The sequence below is a fragment of the Falco peregrinus genome, chromosome 9 (genome assembly GCF_023634155.1).
Source record: "Falco peregrinus isolate bFalPer1 chromosome 9, bFalPer1.pri, whole genome shotgun sequence".
NCBI lineage: Eukaryota > Metazoa > Chordata > Aves > Falconiformes > Falconidae > Falco > Falco peregrinus.
The window spans coordinates 36,449,210-36,468,766 of record NC_073729.1 but is presented as its reverse complement, the minus strand read 5'-3'; the positions used below and the strand labels follow the sequence as shown (position 1 = coordinate 36,468,766).

At 49.8% G+C, this 19,557-nt stretch overlaps 1 protein-coding gene across 3 annotated transcripts in view; it reads right to left on the bottom strand.

Annotated features, from left to right (window-relative positions):
- Positions 1 to 11,554, bottom strand: part of TOX2 (TOX high mobility group box family member 2) — a 150,657-nt gene extending 139,103 nt beyond the window's left edge. Inside the window, exon 1 of one of the 3 annotated variants that reach the window (XM_055813953.1) lies at positions 11,364 to 11,554. In XM_055813953.1, coding sequence (XP_055669928.1) covers positions 11,364 to 11,465 — 102 coding nt within the window. In that variant the 5' untranslated portion in view covers positions 11,466 to 11,554. Of the gene's footprint in view, positions 1 to 5,302; positions 6,113 to 9,515; positions 10,516 to 11,363 lie in introns of those variants that run through there. The other 2 variants (XM_027783131.2, XM_055813957.1) reach the window with 2 other exon arrangements.
- Between the last annotated feature and the right edge of the window lie 8,003 nt (positions 11,555 to 19,557).

The following is a 19,557-nucleotide window of genomic DNA, read 5'->3' as shown; positions in this document are numbered from 1 at the left end:
ACCAGCTCTTCAGAAACCTCCGGGTCCCACAGCCTTCCCGCTGTAACGGTGCTAAGCAAGGAGGCAGCCTCGAGACCTTTTTTTGCCAAGCAGAGGATCCCTTCCAAGCTGGCACCATCCTTGTGCTCATGGCACGATGACAGTGACACAAGCTAAAGCTCCAGATCCAACAGCATGTTCTTCCTGCCTCTCAGCTACTCAAGATTTCCAGCTCTGGCGGCAAATGAAAAGCCCCAGTCAAGCTTCGGAACATCGTAAGACAACTGCACGAGGCGACAGGATGTTGAAATCCACATTTCCCCGACACAGAGCAGCGCTTTCCAGCAAAAGGGAACCACATCTACAGCTTCACACACAGCTTGTGGAGGACAGCTCTGGATAGCAAGACAAAGTTAATCAAACTCAACTCTAAAAAGTTTCCATGACAAACTTGGATTTGCCTGTGATACAAGGATCCTGCTTTGTTAACAACTACCTCATCTTTATATTTAGATCCTGCCTGTATCCCCTGAAGTTCAGCACTCAGTCTCTGCTCTGGGAGCTTGCAGAGGAGCCAGCAGTTATACTTGAAATGGGGTACGCTCTTCTCAGTCACACAGGTTTGGTGTGCAGCACCTCACATTCAGGAAGTTTGCCCTTAGACATTATCAACATCAAAACGAGAACAGGTTGTCAGCACAGCTGGACATAGAAAGGGACTTAATGTGGCTCCAGCAGAGCCCGCAGCCTCGGAGCGGGGAAGCTGCATCGTGGGGTGGCATCCCACTGCCACGCTAGGCACGGGAAAGTGCAAGGGTGGGAGAAGTGGATGATAATTTTGTACGAGGCTGCCCTTGTTCCCAGCTCTTCACTATTTTCCTCTCAAACTTACACACTGTGACCTTTCCAGGCAAAAAATAAAACAAGTGAAACCTTGCAGTCTAACAGGAATAGTAACACATGCAGGGAAAGGATGCCAGAGCCAGCTCTGGAGCCTGCAATCTGGATCCCTGCTCCTACAGGATGTGTTTCTAAATCTCAGTCAATAGCGCCTGTTTTCCAAGGAATGAGGCATTTCACGTATTATTAACTCTAAGGCCCTTCTTGCTACAAACTTCCTATTTAGCATTTGATTGCAGCCATCACCACCAAGAGCCTCATCGTATTAGAGCAGAAACTCCACAGCCTATAGCTGGTGCAGGCTGTATACTGATGTTTTTCCCTCCTGCCATCTCAGTCCCAGAGGGTGCTATTGGAATTATCTGAAACACACTTCCAGAAGTCCCTTCCAGCCTAAGCTATTTTATGATTTTAAACACGTATTTGTTTCTTTTGCATTCTCACTCAAATTTGGTACCCTGCTGCCACAGACGGCTGAAGTTACGCGTTGCTATTCCCACCGGGGTTTGGTCTCCCCCAGACAAAGGCCACTACATGCCGACCACGTCACTTACAGTGCCGCAAGTTTACAAAGCTTGAAAGACCATTTCAGCAAAGTTTTTCTCCTTTTCAAAGCCCAACTCTTAAGTGGAAATACTGATTCAATATAGCTTGCAAAAAACCTACACTCCGATCTGATTTAAATCAAATAGTTAAATACTCCACATGTACCGCTTGGCACAGCCATGACAGAACTATCTGGTTTGCAAACAGATGGCCACCCACAATTAATTTGCCACCTCGACACAGAGACGCAGGTTGGCAATTCATTAAAAAGCACACGCCACTAGTCTTCAGTTCACTTTATGACCTGCAGCCTTTCCTCCTAGGCAGACTCTTTATCTTAAGGGGGGGTGGAAAAATACCAAACACCCAAACCACAACTACCACTGAATAACGAAAACATGACTGGTTTTCTTGGCATCTAATAAATGTTGTTCTCAGCTCTAACAGATTTATCAGGTTTAAAACTACCATGTCGCCAACATCTGTCTGGGGTAGAGGAGACCAGACCATAACTCCAGTGCAGGTTCCTAAATATACACAGATTGAAGCCCGCGTGACCTCACTGTCTGGCTGCAGGGTTAGATCCATGGCGTTTGTTGGAAGGTTTTTCTTCAAGGGCTGTTTGATCTTCAATCAACAATGCTTATCAGTGGTAAAGTCTGCCAGCCATTCCCAAAAGTTTGATATTTTTAACAGAACATCCTTCTCCTTTGAATGCTATTTAGAGACAAGATAACACATCAGGGGGAAAGTTGCCTTCCTGGGTTTAACACGGACAAACAGAGCAGGATCCTATCGGGGAAACACGTATTTCCCAGTGCTACAAGCCCCAGCTTCTGTGGTTCATGTTTCCCCCACCATATTTCTATTTTTTCTTTTTCAGATGGCACCCAAATGCTTTTTTTGCGCCCATTGCCTAAGCTGGGACAAACCAAGATGATTCAATTAAGTGTTTCCATATAAAACTTTCTCTAAAGTTTTCATAAATTTTATTTCCTCACTGTCAAAGTTTCTTTCCTTTTTGCTAAGGAGTCCAGGGCACACTGCCCCTCTTTCTACACTAGGGACTAGCACTCTAATTCCTTAAAAACACATCATTCTTCCACAGCAGGCACGCTGTGCTGAGATGCTCATGGTCTACAAACCCACTGCTCAAAGCAGCACCCATGAAGAATCAGGATCATGGAATGGATCTAAACTGTTCTTTTTTGACAGAGGGGGGAAAAAAATAAAATGCCTTTATTTTAGGATTCAGTAACTCTTAAGCGATGAAACAAAATGTCTTTGAATCCGGAGCTAGTAAGAGAGAGCCAGAGAGCTCCCGCCAGAGAGAGCCGGAGCCCAGGAACACGGTGGTGGGTGCAGCAGCCCCATGCTGTCCTGCAGCTGTAGGGTCCCCAGGGTGCTGGCAGCACCCTCCTCCCTGTACCACAAAGGAAAGGTAATGGCAGAGGAGGAATGGAACAGCTCATCACTGACCCAGGGATCAGCTTCTGGGGGAGGAAGGAGCTCATCCTGCACACTGCTAGGAGCGGGACCAAGGCCCCCACCAGCCCCCCACGTGGACAGCAAGCTGCTGTGAGACCAGCACCACGCCAGGCCAAGCTCTCCCTTACACCACCTGCCCTGTCTCCTCCCATCAGTCACATTAAAACAGTGGCATCTGAGGGTTTTCAAATGGCTTAACAACTCCTAAGAGCCAGACAGCTCTACCACCTCCCCAGGGAGAGGGAGGAGATGCTCAGAGAGTAAATCGCATCAGGCTGGAAGGGTGAAACTTTCATAGGTATAAACGTGGAGATCCACATTGTTATAAGAGAGGTGTCTTTTGGGGTGCCTCAGGTTGCTTGCACCTCTCCACAGACCCAGGTCTCCTGCAATGGATGCTCAGCACTCAGGCTGGCTCAAATTATTCATACAAATAATTCCCAAGTGCCTGGTGTACCCCAAAATGACCTGCTGCTGCTGGAGACAGAGACCTAGGGCAGTTCACGCAGAGGATGAATGGCAGAGCCACAACACAGCCCTTATCTCCCAACCCTGACCACAGGCAAGCACAGGCTCCACCCTGCAAGCAGAACAGGAGGAGATTAAGGGGAAGATGAAGAGGAAGACAACGGTTTTCTCTAAAGCTGAGAGGAGGAGCATGGCGCACAGGCAGACAGCCAGGGAGAAAGGGGATGGAGCCTCCCTGATGAGTCCAGACGGGAATGGAAACTCTGAGTCATCGGTAGGTTTTGTGGGAAGAAAAACCCGCTAATGTGATCCAGCTAATCTGATAAAAAGAGAGCTCCACACCACTGCCAGGGTGGAACAGGATCAGCGGGGCATGGGCAGCCCAGTCTCAGGGTAAAATACAACCTGGGTGACAGAGAGGATGGTGGTACATCACCAGAGGCGAGGGTGGCACGTGCCAGCACGCCTGGTGCTCGCCCCTCCATCTCCCAAGCATCCCGGTGCCAGGGCTGCCCGTTCTGGAGCCGGGCTGGCAGTTCCAGCTGCACAGAGACCAAGATGCACATCAGGAGTGGGCAGGAGAGGCTCAGGGCAGAGCTGCAGCGAGACTTACTACCCACTCCGCTTGGGAATAGGCCACCATCCTGCCACCTCCCTTTTCTAGCTCTTGCTAAATTATGAGTTTTTTTAGAAACACACGGGAAATCCCCCCCCACACACACCATTAGAGCAAGAGGCTGGGTCCTCAAACCAACAGAAAAACAATGAAAATATCTACATTTTAAACACTCGTGCAACCCAGCCTCCTGTGTCCAGGCTATAACTAGAGGTCAAGAAATTTCCTTAGACCAAGATTTCTGCAGATAAGGCTCCTCAGGAGCCGCACGTGGCAACCAGCACAAACCAACGCTCAAGTAATCTTTCCATAATAACAGCTACTAGTCCAGGGCCCTAATTTAACACTTGCCTCGCAGTTACATTCGCCACAGAGCTGAACTAAAATCACAGTTGTCAGGAAAAGATTTAATTCTATCTGCAGAGGTCAACCAATCTATGCAAAAGATTACAGCGGAGGAGAGAGATTCTGTGGCACAATGCAAAGATTTCGCCTGCAGGCGACGCAGCAGCCAATGCCATTTTTCAAAGAAGAAATGGCATCCATCCGAACAAAACCACCAGACGGAAACAATAGAAAGAGGGGGGAGATGCAGATGATTAAAATATTTAAATCTGGTCATATAAGTGCAAAACCAGACAATTTAACACTGCTTTCAATCACTTTTTTTTCTATAGTGGTTTGATTCGTGCTTGTTTCAGTAAGTTTTGCTGTGAAATTTCTCCCCCCTGCAGCTGAACTGCACATCTCCAAGTATAAGCTTTAATTACATGAAAATGTGTGTGTAAAAATCACAGAAGTGGAACATTAAAGCTCAAACCTCCAATTTGGAATTAATGGTATCAAAGCTGGAATCACGCTAACACTTTACCCCGACTTTACAAATACAGAATAGAATATAAAGAAGTTGCAGCGAAGATGGTACACAACAGCTTCAGACAGAAGCCTCGCACTCACTGGATGGAAAATTGTCAAGGAAAACACATTAGCAACACAATAACTTATTTTTAATGTAGAGCTGTTAGGAAAACACAATTATATGCTTCATTTATACTGAAAGATATAATCCAACTTACGGTAAAAGCATTTAGAGCTTATTTCGTAAAAAAAAAAACCCCAAACAAAAAACCTCCCAAAAAAACACCAAAAAAACCCCCCACCAAACCAACCACCAAAACAAAACTAAAGAAAAGGAGAGATGAGCACGAAGGTAATAAGGAGAAATTGTGCATCTGGGGGGATAAGGCTCCCTGCCATAGCACACCCCTGCTCAGCCAGCCTGCCGCAGCACCAAGTGGTCCTCACCTCCTGCTCCTTGCATCCAGCAGCAGAGAGATGCAAAGTGAAGGCAGAATGCAATAGAGCTTTTTCTTCAAATGCAGCAGAAATGCGACGACAGTGACATCAATCACCAGGAAAGGAGCCAGCAATGCCCATTCTTACAAGCAACAAAAGCAGAGCCCAGACAAAGCCCTGCAAGGGTTACAGGTGCTCTCCTCACCACCCCGGGTGAGCAGCAGCCACATGTTGCGCAAGCTATAGGATGCTCTGGCTGCTACAAGCAAGATACAATTTATCACCAGAATGTTTCCTCCATTACAGATGCACAGACTGATCCCGGTGCTTGTTGCAAGCTCAGAGGTCTAAGTCCAGAGATGTACATGGATTTACCCTGTGGTTACGGCGTGTGACACGCAATAGGCTTCAGACCACTGACTGCAGGGACGACACTTAGAATTGATATGATGCATCATAAATAAATCAGAGAAACTTGTGAGATTTTGATCCTAAATTTCTGGTCTCTTGATGCCTCCTCTGCTACAGGAACTTCCACGGATCAGGTCCTTGACAAGGTTGTTCAGAACCAGCCCCAACAAACACACTGCTTTGTACAAGTCAGACTGGTCTTCAAAATATCTCCCATTGTTCCAAAACAAACCAGATTAAAGCCTCCCCTCTGTGCATACAGAGAACACAACAATTTCTATGAATGGATAGACATTCATTATTTAGCTCCCAATCCCTGTCTTAAAGCCCAAGGCAAAATGTAGCTTCAAATGCTTTCTGCCATGCAACCCACCAAAGATCGCTCTGGAAAATGCAGGGTTGTCCCATGGAGTAGCTCAAACACTTTTCCGTGGAAGCCCTTGCCCATATTCAGGGCCTAAATAAATAAATAAATAAACAAACAAATAAATAAATAAAAAATATCCATCTTTGAAAATCAACAGGAGCTGCCTGCCAAACGAGAATAAAATAGGCCCCAAATTAAAAATTTGCTGGACTTTGTTCTCCATCCAAAATCCTCCATCTCCAAAGAAAGATTTATGCTACTTCAAAACAGAGTTGGCTTAGAAAGCAGAAAGGAAAAGAATACATTTTATCTTCCAGAATGGCAAAGCAGTTCTGGAACGATGAAAAAGGGATTGTGTTTATCGCTGCAATGTACAATTTATGGTAAAAGTCAAAACAAAACAGAATGTTCCACAGAAATGCATTCGCTACATCGACCTGGGCTCATATCAGCAGCTCAGATCCCATTTCTGAAGGGTTCTTAAAAGAAGAAGAGAGCATTGGTTGCAGATTAATACTTATCTCATGACTAGTAGATTTTAATTATCCATAATTTATGGTGGTGTATTGGCAAGGTAGTTTTTTGTCAATTTATCAGCCTAAAAGGCAAGGCACAGGGCATGTTCGGGGATGCAAAGCCACGGAGCCCTGTTAGAAAGATCCAGGACAAGTTTTGATGGTGCTGTTGAATCCTACCAAAGTGCTACAGGGTTAGCAGAGCTCCCCAGCACGTATCTCCCAGTAACTGCTGGAGGTCCCCAAGGACCACAGGCACTCCCAGTGTCACAGCAGCGCGCTTGCTCTGCAAGGGTTAGGTATTCCCAGGCTGGGTCCTCCTCCTCCTCCCCGTCAGTCATTGCCCTAACTGGAAATCAGGCATCGTACTAACCAAGCCTGATCATCTTAACACCAGAAGCAACTAAGAAGAATTTATATTTAAATTTATTTCTGCAGGAAGAATAGAGAGATGTTAATTCACTCCCTAAAGATGCCCCTGGAGTGCAGAGAGCAGGATCACTCCTCGCACAGCACAGCATCGCTGCATACGCTGCATGGAAGAGCGCACAGTACCGTGCTCGGGCAGGATTCCTGCCATACACCTCCCTTGCAAAAACAATGTTGCCTGGGCTAAGAAGAAAAACTGCCTCCCATACTCTGTGGACCCACACAATTCAAGATCCAGAAAAATCCTTCCATGCTGGTGAATCAGCTAATGTACCAGACCCTGTTGCTAAAGCTCTGCTAAGAGCAGAACGAGCCCCTGCGTTACTAACCTGTGTTTTTTTCCATGGTTTACTTATTGTGAAATACATATGCAAAGAGTTTCCCCAGAGTTTAAGAAGGAAAAATCCCCCAAATTTTCCACAGAGCAACTGGAGGGATGTGAACATACCCACTGAGCAGCACACCCCTCCCGCAGTGCAGGAGCATGCTGCCTCTCCCCCAGACACCATCACAACAGCGAGACGCCATGAAAGCTCAGCTGCCCCAGCAAGGGAGCAGGAGGGGGGGTCTACAGCAGGTACCAATGCCGCAGGGAAAAGGCCAGAGGGGACAGAAGAAGGGGCTTTAGACCCAGGTTTAAAAGAGGAATCCGAAATGGAGGTAGGTGCTCCCTTCAGCAGGGCTCAGGTGGCCGATGACAGAGACGAGTGTCACAGTTTGGACAAGGGCTCCTTGCAGAGATGGAACCCTTCCAGCTGAACCTTGCCAGTCCCCTGTGGGTGCTGTGCAGACACAACCTAATGCACAAGCAGCTCTGTGCAGTCCCAAGGATGGAGCAGGTCCTGGATCCAGCCCACAGGAAGGAGACGAGGGGCCAGCACATGGGAAATGCTTGTGACAGCTTGCCCTAGGGAGGCTTTGGGGTGGCTCCGGGAAGGCGGTGCTTCTTATCGCCCCTACACATTGGGCCAAGCCCATTGCAACCCCAAAAACCCTGCCAAGGAACATCAGTCCTCCAAGGTGTGAGCAGCAGCTCCCCGGGCACTGGGAAGTTTGGGGTTTGCTCTGCTTCCAGCTGCCACAGCAAGCTGCTCCACACGGGACCACCCGTGATGGGGGCTGGTTTATCTGGGGAGCCCTTTTTCCCCTCTCCGGTGTCACCAGCGTGCCCAGTGCATAAAGACTCTGTCAAACACAGTCAGCAGAAGGGAAGATTCGTCCTCACCCTGTCTGCTGGGGCACGAGAGACCCTGTTCTCCACCCATGGGTGTCCAGCTCCTCACTCCCCCCCCCCCCGTCCCCTCTTGGTGGCCAGCCCTTAGAGGAGGAACAGGAATGCTCTGAAAGAAGTTAAAGGAATGGTGCAAATGCCCCCCTTCTGGGGAGGCCTCGGCTGAACATACACTCCTGTTTCATTATCCCTCTAAACATCCCTTGTCCATTTAAAAATGGAAATGCTGATAGGCAATAGGCACCTCTTTAGCTGCAAAGAGAAAATGTGGCTTACAGCAGCATGCAGACGAGATCGGAGACCTCAAGGTAATGATACCATGTTTGGTAAGCACACAAACTATTACACTGACATTTCAGCATGCTTTGGGCTAGAGCACATCTACCTGGCAAGCTTGCTGGTGATGGGTGTGCAGGCAGAGAGCTGTGCTGTGCTCTCGGCAAGTTAGTTTTATCCAGTGACACCACACACCCTTTCGCCGGCTTCTCTGCCCCCCCCCCCCCCCCCCCCCAATAAATAAAATTAAGCAGCCCTTTGGGGGGGGGGGGGGGAAGCAGAACTGAAGAAAATAAACCCTTTAAATCAAAGGGCTTTAAAGCCCCTCCATAAACTTGGCAAAGCAGAAAAGCAAAGAGCCTGTAAGCGCACCTTGCCCAGGTCCTTCCTAGAGACTGACTTCACCTGGGATACCTGCATACCATAGAGAGAGAACTGCTGATTTTTCCAGTCCACCCTACCCTCCTCTGCAGCTTTTTAAACTGGCCATGTTTTGAGGCAGACGCTGCCCTAGCCTGACTCTGAGCTGAGCCGCCAGCACCAGGCAGGAGCGATAGGTCTGGGACTGGTGTCAGGTTTTGGAGTTTCCCAGAGGGTCCCGTGTGGCTCTGAGAAGTGCAGGATACCAGCACTGGTGGCGACCCGCAGCCACCCCACACGTCCAGGGAGGCTCAGCGCAGCAAAGGCAACAGGCGACACTGGGCCACGGTTTGATGCTGAAGTTACAACCGTTATACCAGTGTTCGGCTGGGAAAACAAAGTCAACCCATTTCATCTCTGGCTTCCTTCCAGCGGCCTCATCCCACAGACAAACATGCACTGCTGTGCATAAGCAAATGGCATTCGATAAATCGGAAAAGAAAAGAAGAAAGAAAAAAAAAGAAAGAAAAAAGAAAGAGCCCTGAATATCAGAATAGGGTAAGTCACTTCCTTTCTTCTTCCCGCTCCCCCGTAGCAGCGACAACAGCAGCATCTGGTGGCAGTGGTCAGTACCTGGGTGCTCCTCTCCAGTGTCCCATCCAGCCCGGCCAGCACCAGCGCCTTCTCCCGGGCCGGGCTCACTGGGGCCGCAGAAGCAGCGATCTCCTCCAGCCTCCCCATCCGCAGTGCCGTGCGACAGCAAGGACCCGCGGATCAGTTGCGACTGCCTAATCCGGGACTAATCTCAGGGATTCAGGCCACGGATGAGCTGACGACGTGGGGCCCCACGCGCCCCAACGCTGGGTGGGCGCTGCTGGGGGGACGCGGGGTCCGGGCACCCCACAGCAAGGGCCTGCGGCATGGCAGCACCACCGCCTGCCTGGAAAACTGGAAGGCAAACTAAATGGTGTTCGCATCTAACAACTTCTTGGTAACATCGAGTTCCTAAAGCCCGCAGGATCTGGGGGTTGCTGCAGTTCCCAGCAGCACACGCTCACACAGTCCCAGACTTCCAGCTTTTGCACACTTCATCGGCTGACGTTTCGGCAGCACGGATGACCTGCTCCCAGGTGACCCGGCTCTTGTTAGTATTTTAAGAGCATATTTAGCATTTGAAGAGCAACGGCAACGATAATACAACAATTTGAAACTAGCAGTAGGTGGATACAGAAGAAATCAATTCAAGTTGCTTCCTTTCGGCACGATCAGGCATCTCCAAACAAATGAGAACCATTTGGTTTGCTACAACTTAATAAAAAGAGATAAATAACCCAAATGGCAGAGAACAGTTAGATTCATACACTGATATGTAACGATTAATTTGCTGCACCTGGGAAGCCACACCGGTTTCCCGCTGCTTGTTTCTAAAGAGTTTGATACCGAAGTACCACAACAGCAAGATGAGCCGGGGGCACCCCGAGCTGCAGTCCCAACGCAGGGGAGTGGTTCTTCCCTTTATTAACTTTTTTCAACGCAATTACCCGAATTTGGCCCGGGAGGACGCAGCCAGGGTTATGTCTCGGAGCTTATCGTGGCGATGCTCCCTCCCTGCAAGCGGGTCTGCTTCCTACGGCTTTGTGCTGGGGGATCGGGGGTATTTACCCGCTGGCCAGGCAGGCGAGCCCCGCAGAGAGCTCCTCACCCCGGAGCACAGCACCCCGCACCCGGCAACCCGCACCCCGCCCCTTCGCTCCTTCTCCAGGGTGAAGGAAATTGTCTACAGCACTTCGGGCGCTCTCAGATATCCCGCTGCGATCCCTCTCCCGTTACAAGAACGGGGTGCTTCGCCTTGCAGCTGCGGCGAGCGGGGGAAATGTGGGTTAGGGGGCTCTCCCGCCGCGCCGGGGGCTGGGGGCGGGCGCCCCGCGAGCGTGGCTGGCGGCCGCGCGGGAGCATCAGCGCCGGGGCCGGAGCCGCAGCCCCCCGCCCGGGACGTGCCGGCGGCGCCGCAGCTTTGCGAACACGGTGCAAAACAACCGCAAACAGCCCCAGCAAAGTGCGCGACACCAGCCACAGCAGCACCCCCCACCCCCCCGAACAGCGCTCCGGCCCAAACGCTCCCGTAGGGAAAACATGAAATAAACCCAGGGCTCGAAAGGGAGCACAGGAACAGCCAGGCCCCCCCGAGCCGCGACCCCTCCGAGCCGCGTTCCCCCCCGAGCCCCGCTGCCGCTACAGCCCGCCCCGCCGGGCAGCGCCCCCCCCCCCTCCCCGGCCAGCGCAGCCGGCCGGCCGGCCCGGCGCCCCGACGGCTCTCCCCGCTCCGCTTCCAGGCCACTTTCAAAATTCCCTCCCGCAGAAGCCCGGCGCTGCCAGCGCTGCCGCCCCCCACCCCAACACCGCGAAGTTGCGGGACGCGCCGAGCAGAACCCCCCCGGGCAGCCCCCCCCAGCCCCAGGCACCGCCGCCCCCCCCCCGTACCTTGTTGCAGTGATAATAATCCAGCGGCCCGAGGCAAGTGGGGTCGGCGCCGGGCAGGGACCCCACGGCGGTGGGGGCGGAGGGGTAAAACCTAACGTCCATGCCGGGGCTGCGGGCGGCGGCAGGCGGGGGCTCCAGCGGGCATGGACCCGGCTGCGGCGGCGGCGGTGCCTCTGGCGCGGGGGGCGGGGAGAGGGCGGGCGGCGGCGGCGGGGGGGCGGGCGGCGGCCCCCGGCCCGCCCCGCTCCGCACCGCCCCGCGCCGGGGCCGCTATTGTTTGCGGCGGGGCCGGGCGGCTCCCCCCGGTGGCCGGGCCGTCCCCCCGTCCCGCTGCCCCGTCGCCGGGACCGGTGGGCGCTGGGGGAGCCCCCCCCCGGGGGCGGCTGGGGAGGGGGGAGAGCGGGACGCCCCCCTGTCCTCCGTCCCCAGCCGGCCCGGAGGGGAAAGCATCAGCAGCCGCCGGGGGACCGGCAGCTCGGGTGTGACGGCGGGTCCCGCTGGGGACCCTGTTACATCTTTGCCGCCTACACCGAAACACCGTGCCCGGTTTTGCCCTCCTCTGGACACAGGACGGTGCCAGGCAGCCGCCTTTTGCCCCCTCACAGTGCCTGGTCCCCACCCCTGAAGAAAGATGCTCTCTGTCGCCCTGATCCCCCCACCCCGAAAAAGGATGTTCTCCATCGCCCTGACCCCCCCACCCCTGAAGAAGGATGCTCTCCATCACCCTGACCCTCCCACCTCTGAAGAAGGATGGTCTCCATCACCCTGATCCACCCTAAATCCAACCCTGGCACAGAGACCCCGCTGCTGCAAGGCCTGCACATCCCCACGCACTCTTCCACCCAGGAGAGAAAAGCCGGTCTCTGGTGTTGGCCCCCACTCCCCAAGGCATGGGGCCCTACAGCCCACCACCACCCCAGGCTGCCCGGCTCTCTGTACCTCTCCACCCTTACAGACCCTCCCATCGGGGAGGCAGCACCCACTCATGGCCAGCCAGCAGCCCCTCTGCTGCTGTCCCCCTCTGACTCCCCACGGCCGGGGTTTGCAGGGCCGAGCAGGCACAGAAAGCCCAAATCCAGCCGTGGGAGGGAGGATGCCCTGAGGTGGCTCTGGGGTGCACAGGTTTGCCCCCTTTCTGCCACGCCACCACGGGCTCCGAGCTGTCCTGCTCCCCTCTGCACACCTCCAACAGGCCCCTTAGGGAACCAGCCCGGGGAAGGATAAGATTATATATGGAGCGTTTTTGCAGTATGTTATTCCATTCCCAGATCCAGTGAGTTACCACAACTGGTCCATATGCTTGCAGACAACTAGGACAGGGCTGATAGAGTCAGTTTGCTGGCAAACCTGTGATGGAAACGGCCTTTGTTTTTTTTAATATAAACCATCATGACTACGAAGACACATTCGCAACATGCACCCTACAGGACTCTCTGTAGCTGGAAAACTGAGCTAAATAAATGCTGAGTTCTTCCACAAGCATCTTTCATTGCAAGAGTGTGGCCAACTCCTGCCAAATTCAGGAGGGGGGAGGCAGGCTGGGGTTTCGAGGCAATGCCAGCTCTGGGAATCAAGCGATTATGTAAAAATCGTAGCTCTCATTTAAATTAAAAACAATCTTTTAGCCCTCGTGATAGTAGAAAAAATTTATTTGAGGATAAAAATTGATTTGGGCACAAAAACTACTTCACATTTATTATTATTTTTCAAACCATACAATTTTTCTGGAGAATTGGCATCAATCCTTCTGTGTTCGGCAGCGAAGCAGACTGGCTTGCAGGAGTGCTCCGAGGGCTCCCGGTCAAAGGCATTATGGAGACTTATAATGTTTTGCATCACAACTTTGAAGATCTGCGTTCAATTGATCTCTGCTCTTCCTGATTTGCAGACATCCAGAAAGGGCTGGTTTTCTTCCTTCCTTGTTTCAGCAAATACAGAACTGGCCCGTCAAATTATTAGAGCTTCATTATTTTTGTAAAACCCTCCCAAGTAGAGTGACTAGTATATTATTAAGTATAAATAATTAAAACTAAACGAGAATTGTCAAAATAATGGAACAAAGTGTATTTTATGATGCATTATTCTGGCTTGTTTATCCACAAAATTCAGTAATTAGTAAGCAGCCTCTGAGTCATTAGTATGAATTAGCAAGGTTTTACTGTATTATTATCTTTATTAATTATCATAATAATTATATTTCATATATTGTGCAGTCATTGCTAGCAGCTTTACAGTTAAGGCTGAATGGGCTTTTTCACTTAAAGCAGGATTTAATTCTGTTGTTTCCTACAAAAATTAACACATTTTGTCACTGAACGTGCAGCGTCTCCCCGGCAGATACAACCCAATTTCTTTTCAGTGCCTGAGACGCCACAACGGTCCCATTCAAACCATTTTAAAAGCTCATCTTTCCCAAACGAAGCACCGCTTTCTTAATGCCGCCTCAGATCCCCAGAGCACGAGATTTACAACAATCAGCCCCGTCAAACTTTGCACATTCATCTGCCTTTGTTAGACCTCAAACAGAGACTGATCTGAAAAACCCGTCGTCACAAAGTGTTATTGCTATTAATATCCATAAATGCTTTTCTTTTTTTTTTTTTTTCCTTGTATATGCCAAGGGAAGCTAGCAGAGGAAACGCTCTTCATCAAACAAATGTTCTTGCGGCTCACCTCGTGCCTTCAGTGTTTCTACTCACTAGTCTGTCAGAAGAAGACAACCCGGGGGAGCCGAACGTCGGTCAGCTTCCCGGCACCATCCCGATGGGGCCTGGGGGCTGCCATGTCACAAGGTGCCTCCAGCCTCTGCGGCTCTGCCCCCGCTGCCTGGGGGACCTGCCCACGCTCGCCAACTCTTCAGGAACCCTCCAGCTTGTACCTGCTGTTACATCCTTCCTCAGCCTGTTTTTCCTCGTGTTTCAAGGCACCCTGTCCCTCGTGGTGGTCTGGTGTCCACCCTGCGGAGCAATAGCGGGTGTCTGTACCAGGAGATGCAGATTTGGCTGGACTCCTGCTTTCCTCCAGCACTTTGGTGTCCCTCCCTGCATAGGACCAACATTTTACAGCCCTGCCCAGGCAGCGGCACCACTGGGGCCAAGCTTCTCCCCCGGCAGGCGCAGGGCTCACGGTGCATCCCACCCGAGCAGCAAGGGACTTGCCCAGCTGCCCTGAGGGGACCACGAAGGTGCAGCCAGAGCTGGCCAAGGCTGCGATGGGGGTGGCTGCAGCTCCTGAGCCCCACAGCGTGCGCAGGCTGCAGGTGTCCTCCTGCCGTGTCACCCGCATCCGGACTGCAGCAGAGCTTAGGAAGGAGCAAGGTGCCCTCATGCCCCTGGAAGGTCTCTCTTTGGGATCTCTGTTGTCCACATGGAAGGAACTGAATGAATTCAGGCACCCACTAGGTTTTTCCCAAGTAGGGGAATGTCCCATGCATGGGTTTGAATGCAGGTATCTAAATCACACCCAGATCCCGTTTTTTGGTATCCTGTTTCTGAGCCTTTCCCAGCAGGTCAGAAAGCAGCCTCTCCTTTTTTTCATAGCTGGTGATCTCAGAAAGAAGGCCGGAAAAGCCCAGCTCCGTGGGAGCTGTTTCAGCAGACGGATGCTGAGCCACATGATGATGATAACAAGCTTCTTCTCCCTTAGTGATGTCCACGTCAGACAGCCCTTACCTGCCCGCTGTGGAGACTCAGCTCACTTTTCATTAGATATCACCAGCTGGGCAAGGAGCACCCCAACAGTGCAAAGGATTGCAGGGAGCAGCCCCAGCCCACGCAGCCCTTATCAGCACCAACGTAACCTGCAGAAATAACTCAGGTCAGTTGGACCTCAAAGGACCACCCTTGGGGGATTGCTCACTGCAAGGGCCAAACCTCCAGGCAGGCAGAATGAACTCACCCCGCAACAGTGCATATGCCTGCTGCAGGCACAGCTCTGCCCGTGGGGCTGGGGCAGAGGCTTTTCCCATCCATGACATGCCGTGGCCCTTCCTCTGGGGCTAGTGCAGCTCCAGCAGAGCTGGGCAGTGTCCTCCATGAGGGAGAGCCAGGTGCCAAAAGGGACAGGGAGAGGTGGTGAAGGCCCTCGGCAGAGGAGCAGCTTCCACTTGGCTCAATGGGTCAGCCATCCATCAGCAAAACACCCCCTGGGTCCACAAGTAAAGAACCCAGAAAAAAATGAGTCAAGACCTTGTGTTTCGGCCAAGCATCAAAGAGTGAAAGGAGTGGTCCAGGACAGCTGAAGGGGCAGCAAAGCCAGCAATGCCACCCAAGCTGCAGCGTTCACAGCAGAGCAGGTAAACGCAGCAATGAAAAGATGCTGGTTGTTTTGGTCTTTTCACAACTGACTCCTCACAGACCCCAGACTGTTTGTAGTTGCTTTGGCCACGTCACTGAAAGAGCTGCTCCAAACATGACAACTCACATTTCATGCCTAACATTAGCCCTGGAACAGAAACAGCAGAGTGTGATTATCTCAGCAATCCCATTCAAGCCACACGGACTCCTCACAAAGAAAAGAAAACTCCACAGTGAGTATTTCTAAATATTAGACTAAACCTGAACAGTCATAATTTCAAAGGCATCTTTCAGAAGCAGAAAAAAGTGACTGAATCTGTCAGTTTCATTATTTGTTTCAAAGTGGTCTTCCTCCTCTCAGCATACCATCTAAAATGCCTGCTGAAATGATTTTTAGAATAATTTAGCACAATGCATTTTATTACCTTAAAATACTGGTATCATTCTTCCACTGTATTATGCAGCTATATTTTGACATTTTAGCCTTATTCCCAGTTTATGGCTCAAAACTATTTAATTCAGAGTTACACTCCTCATTCCTGCTAGGAAGTATATAGATCTCTAAATATTCAGTAGTTTCATTGGTCATAAAAAAGATGAGCAAATGGATAAAACCAATTGCCAATAAACACAATGAAAATGTGTACATTAAAATGCAATGAAATTGGATTAATTAAATCCACATTGCATCTGGATTTACATGTAATACAAAACAAAATTAAATGCAGCACGAGAGCTTCCTATTACTTTAAAATTTTGAAAGCATGTTCGTTTACCTGTGTGGGCTCTGGGTCAGGAACTGTGCTAGTAAATAAAACCATCCACAATCTAGATAAGCTAGATTTGACCCACAAATCAAGGTTATGAATTCGGTGTTTCATGTAATTTAAAATCTAATGTAAAAATGTACCTCTCCTAACAAAACAGATGGTATTAGGCCTTCTTTTTGGCATTGGGTTTTGGTACCTGTCCAAAAAATCTTCTTGACATCCTTTAAATGCAGCTATTTAGCCACCTGTCACTTTGCTTTAGATGCCCATTGAATTTCTGACAGGAAAAACATTATTTTGTCTACACATTATTTCCTGACACAAGAAACGTAGCACATATACAGCAAAGTTTACACATTGTGTGAAAATCTATTTAAAAAAAGAGGAGAGTTGTTACATGCTACTAAGGCAATTACTCCATAATTAATGTCACTGATAGGATAAAACATTCCAGAAGCCCAAATATAACAAAACAAAACAAGCTTAAACATCACAGGGAAGCATTAAGGATGCTCACACATCAACTTACACTGTTCTTCTGCCCAAGTGAAAATATCTGCTCCTTTTTCATCAAATATCAAACCAGCTGATGCTTGTAAGCAAATCATTTCCCCCTCAAAATCTCCATAAATATGAATATGTTGAAGAGCAAATGTGCCAATACTGTAAAATATATTAGTTTCTTCTCATGTTCGAGGTGATGCTTGGACACCTTGATGTATCAAACCCAGGCTCTGTGCTTCCTCCTAACCTTTAGGGTGTTAGCCAAAGTCGCGGGTAGGTGGAACCCATAAAATCCTCATCTGGCTTCCTTTTTACTAAATTGAATGATAAGAAATCTCAAGTTTAGCACATTCCACAGAGGCTAGACGTAGCAAACGGAGCTGCCCCAGTTACCCAGTCGTTTAACTCTATGAAGAGATTTGGCAGCGCACGTGAACAACCTTGGGAGTAGCTGCTCAGGTCTCCACCAGGCGAAGGTGACAAAACCCTCGGAGGAGCCGCCCAGGTCCCCACCAGGCGAAGGTGACAAAACCCTCGGAGGAGCAGCCCGGGCTCCCGCCAGGCGAAGGCAATCCGCGGGGGCAGCAGGGCCAGGTGCCCACGCAGCATCGCGGGGAGGCGGCAGCAGCGTGCGGAGGCACGAGCGTTTGCACGGGACCCCTCTCTCTGAGCTTTCCCCTAAAGCTGTTCTTTGGGGCAACATCAACACATTGGCTTGAAAATGACAGCTGATGGTTTGCAGAGCCAGCTCGGGACTGCGTCGATGGCGTCGGAGTGCCAAGGCAAGTTGTTCTTAGTTTAGGAAATACGTGATGGAGCAGAAGGAGGATATTTTATGGTTTATTAGCAGACCTGTCCTCTCAAAGATTATATGTATTGTTTCTGCAGGCCAGAAGTTTCAACACACGAGGTGAAATCCTTTCACTAATAAAGGCAGAGAGAACCTTGTCCTTCACCTCACCTCCTTAAACCCATACCCAAATTCATTCCTGATTGTTCAAAGGATGACCCAAGAGCTTGAGGAGATGACACAACCCTGACAGTGACACACTGATCAAGGGCAACCAGCCTATAACCCAGCCCACAAATTCATAGACAGCGAAGTTTACACATTGTGTGAAAATCTATTAAAAAAAAAGAGGAAAGTTGTTACATGCTTATGTTACATACAAGACCTGTCCCTTCACCAAGGCAGCCACGCCAAGGTCCATGTTCCTTCCGTGATCACCCATCACCTGGTGGAGGTATTTTTTCTACATGAAAAATCAGCAAATTTTAGTGACTTGCCACCTTTCATCCACGTGAACAGGGCGGGAGTCACCCCGTGGGCTGCGATGAGCCCAGCATCCCTCCTCGACGAGGTGGAGCCACTCAATTTTGCACGTGTGGGACATGGTGAATAAGGTTTCTGTAACTAAGTGTTACAAAAAACATTTAAAACAATTTGTCAGGGTCTTGTGCCACTTGTATAATAGAGGAAATTAATCCCAAGCGCCTTCCCGGCCACTGGCAGGAGTATTACACCAGAGATGAATTTGGCTTCGTATCTTTAATTTTACTGTGCAGTCGCTGAGAAGAAGTATTGCTTTTGATTTCAAGGATGTCACATACTGTGACCAAGTTTAACAGTTTCTTCAGTGTTCTTCCTCCTAAAGTAAAGGAGTCATTTCTTATAACTAAGCTTTGAATGAATGTCTCAGGCTCACGCTCTGAAAGTGATGCAATTGAATCATCTCACCGGTTCATTTTGAGGGGTGAAGCCAACGCTCCCCTCGTCTACCCAGAAAATTAATCTTTCTGAGAGCAGCTTTCGGGCTCTTCAGTGCTGAGGAGAGTGATTTTTGTTTTATAAATGATCTCCTGAGCTTACAATAGTTGTCTTCTTTCTCTAAACTTAGGCAATATTTTGGTGGTGTGAGGGGTCTCCCGGCTCACCTTCAGCCCACTGAGAAGATTGGTGGCTGATCTTAGAAACTAATTATATTTAAAAAAACCCAAACCAACCAGTTTCTTATGGCTCTGCTTTGCCAGGGTGTCAAGAAAAAAATATCTATTGTGAGATTTGCCAATTGATCTAGGATTAAATGTCAAAATTCATTTTAGCTCAGCTTTAGTGCTGCAGTTTTTCCTAATGTTTCTAAGCCTCTCCTTTTGCTTTCACCCAACATACTATTGCTGGGCATTCTGTGGCCGGGTGGGAATTCCCCAGGGTAGCCTCTGGTCTGAAGTTAGGTACAGGTACTACACTTAAGAAATGTTTTTTGCATGTATTCCCACACATGAAGACATGCTGCACCCCTACTTGACAACCCAAAATATTATCACCTTAAGAATCAAGGTTAAAATTAGATCCCAGCTTCCTCTTGGCATACCTATTATACTTTCCTAGTGACAGAAAGTTACCTTTTTAAAAACAAAACTGTTAACAAACCTGGAGATTATCAGTGGTTCCTAGCTCTTTCAGCCTGACCTGGGATGACTCCTGCTTCTTCAGATGGTTCATCATCGTCCTTGCAGGGCTAATGGAGTGAGGGAGAAGCGAGGTTTGACACAAGCCTAACATTAGGCAAATGTAATGGCATTGCTAAAGCATCTGAGAGTCTGAAGCTTTGAACATGAAGAGGA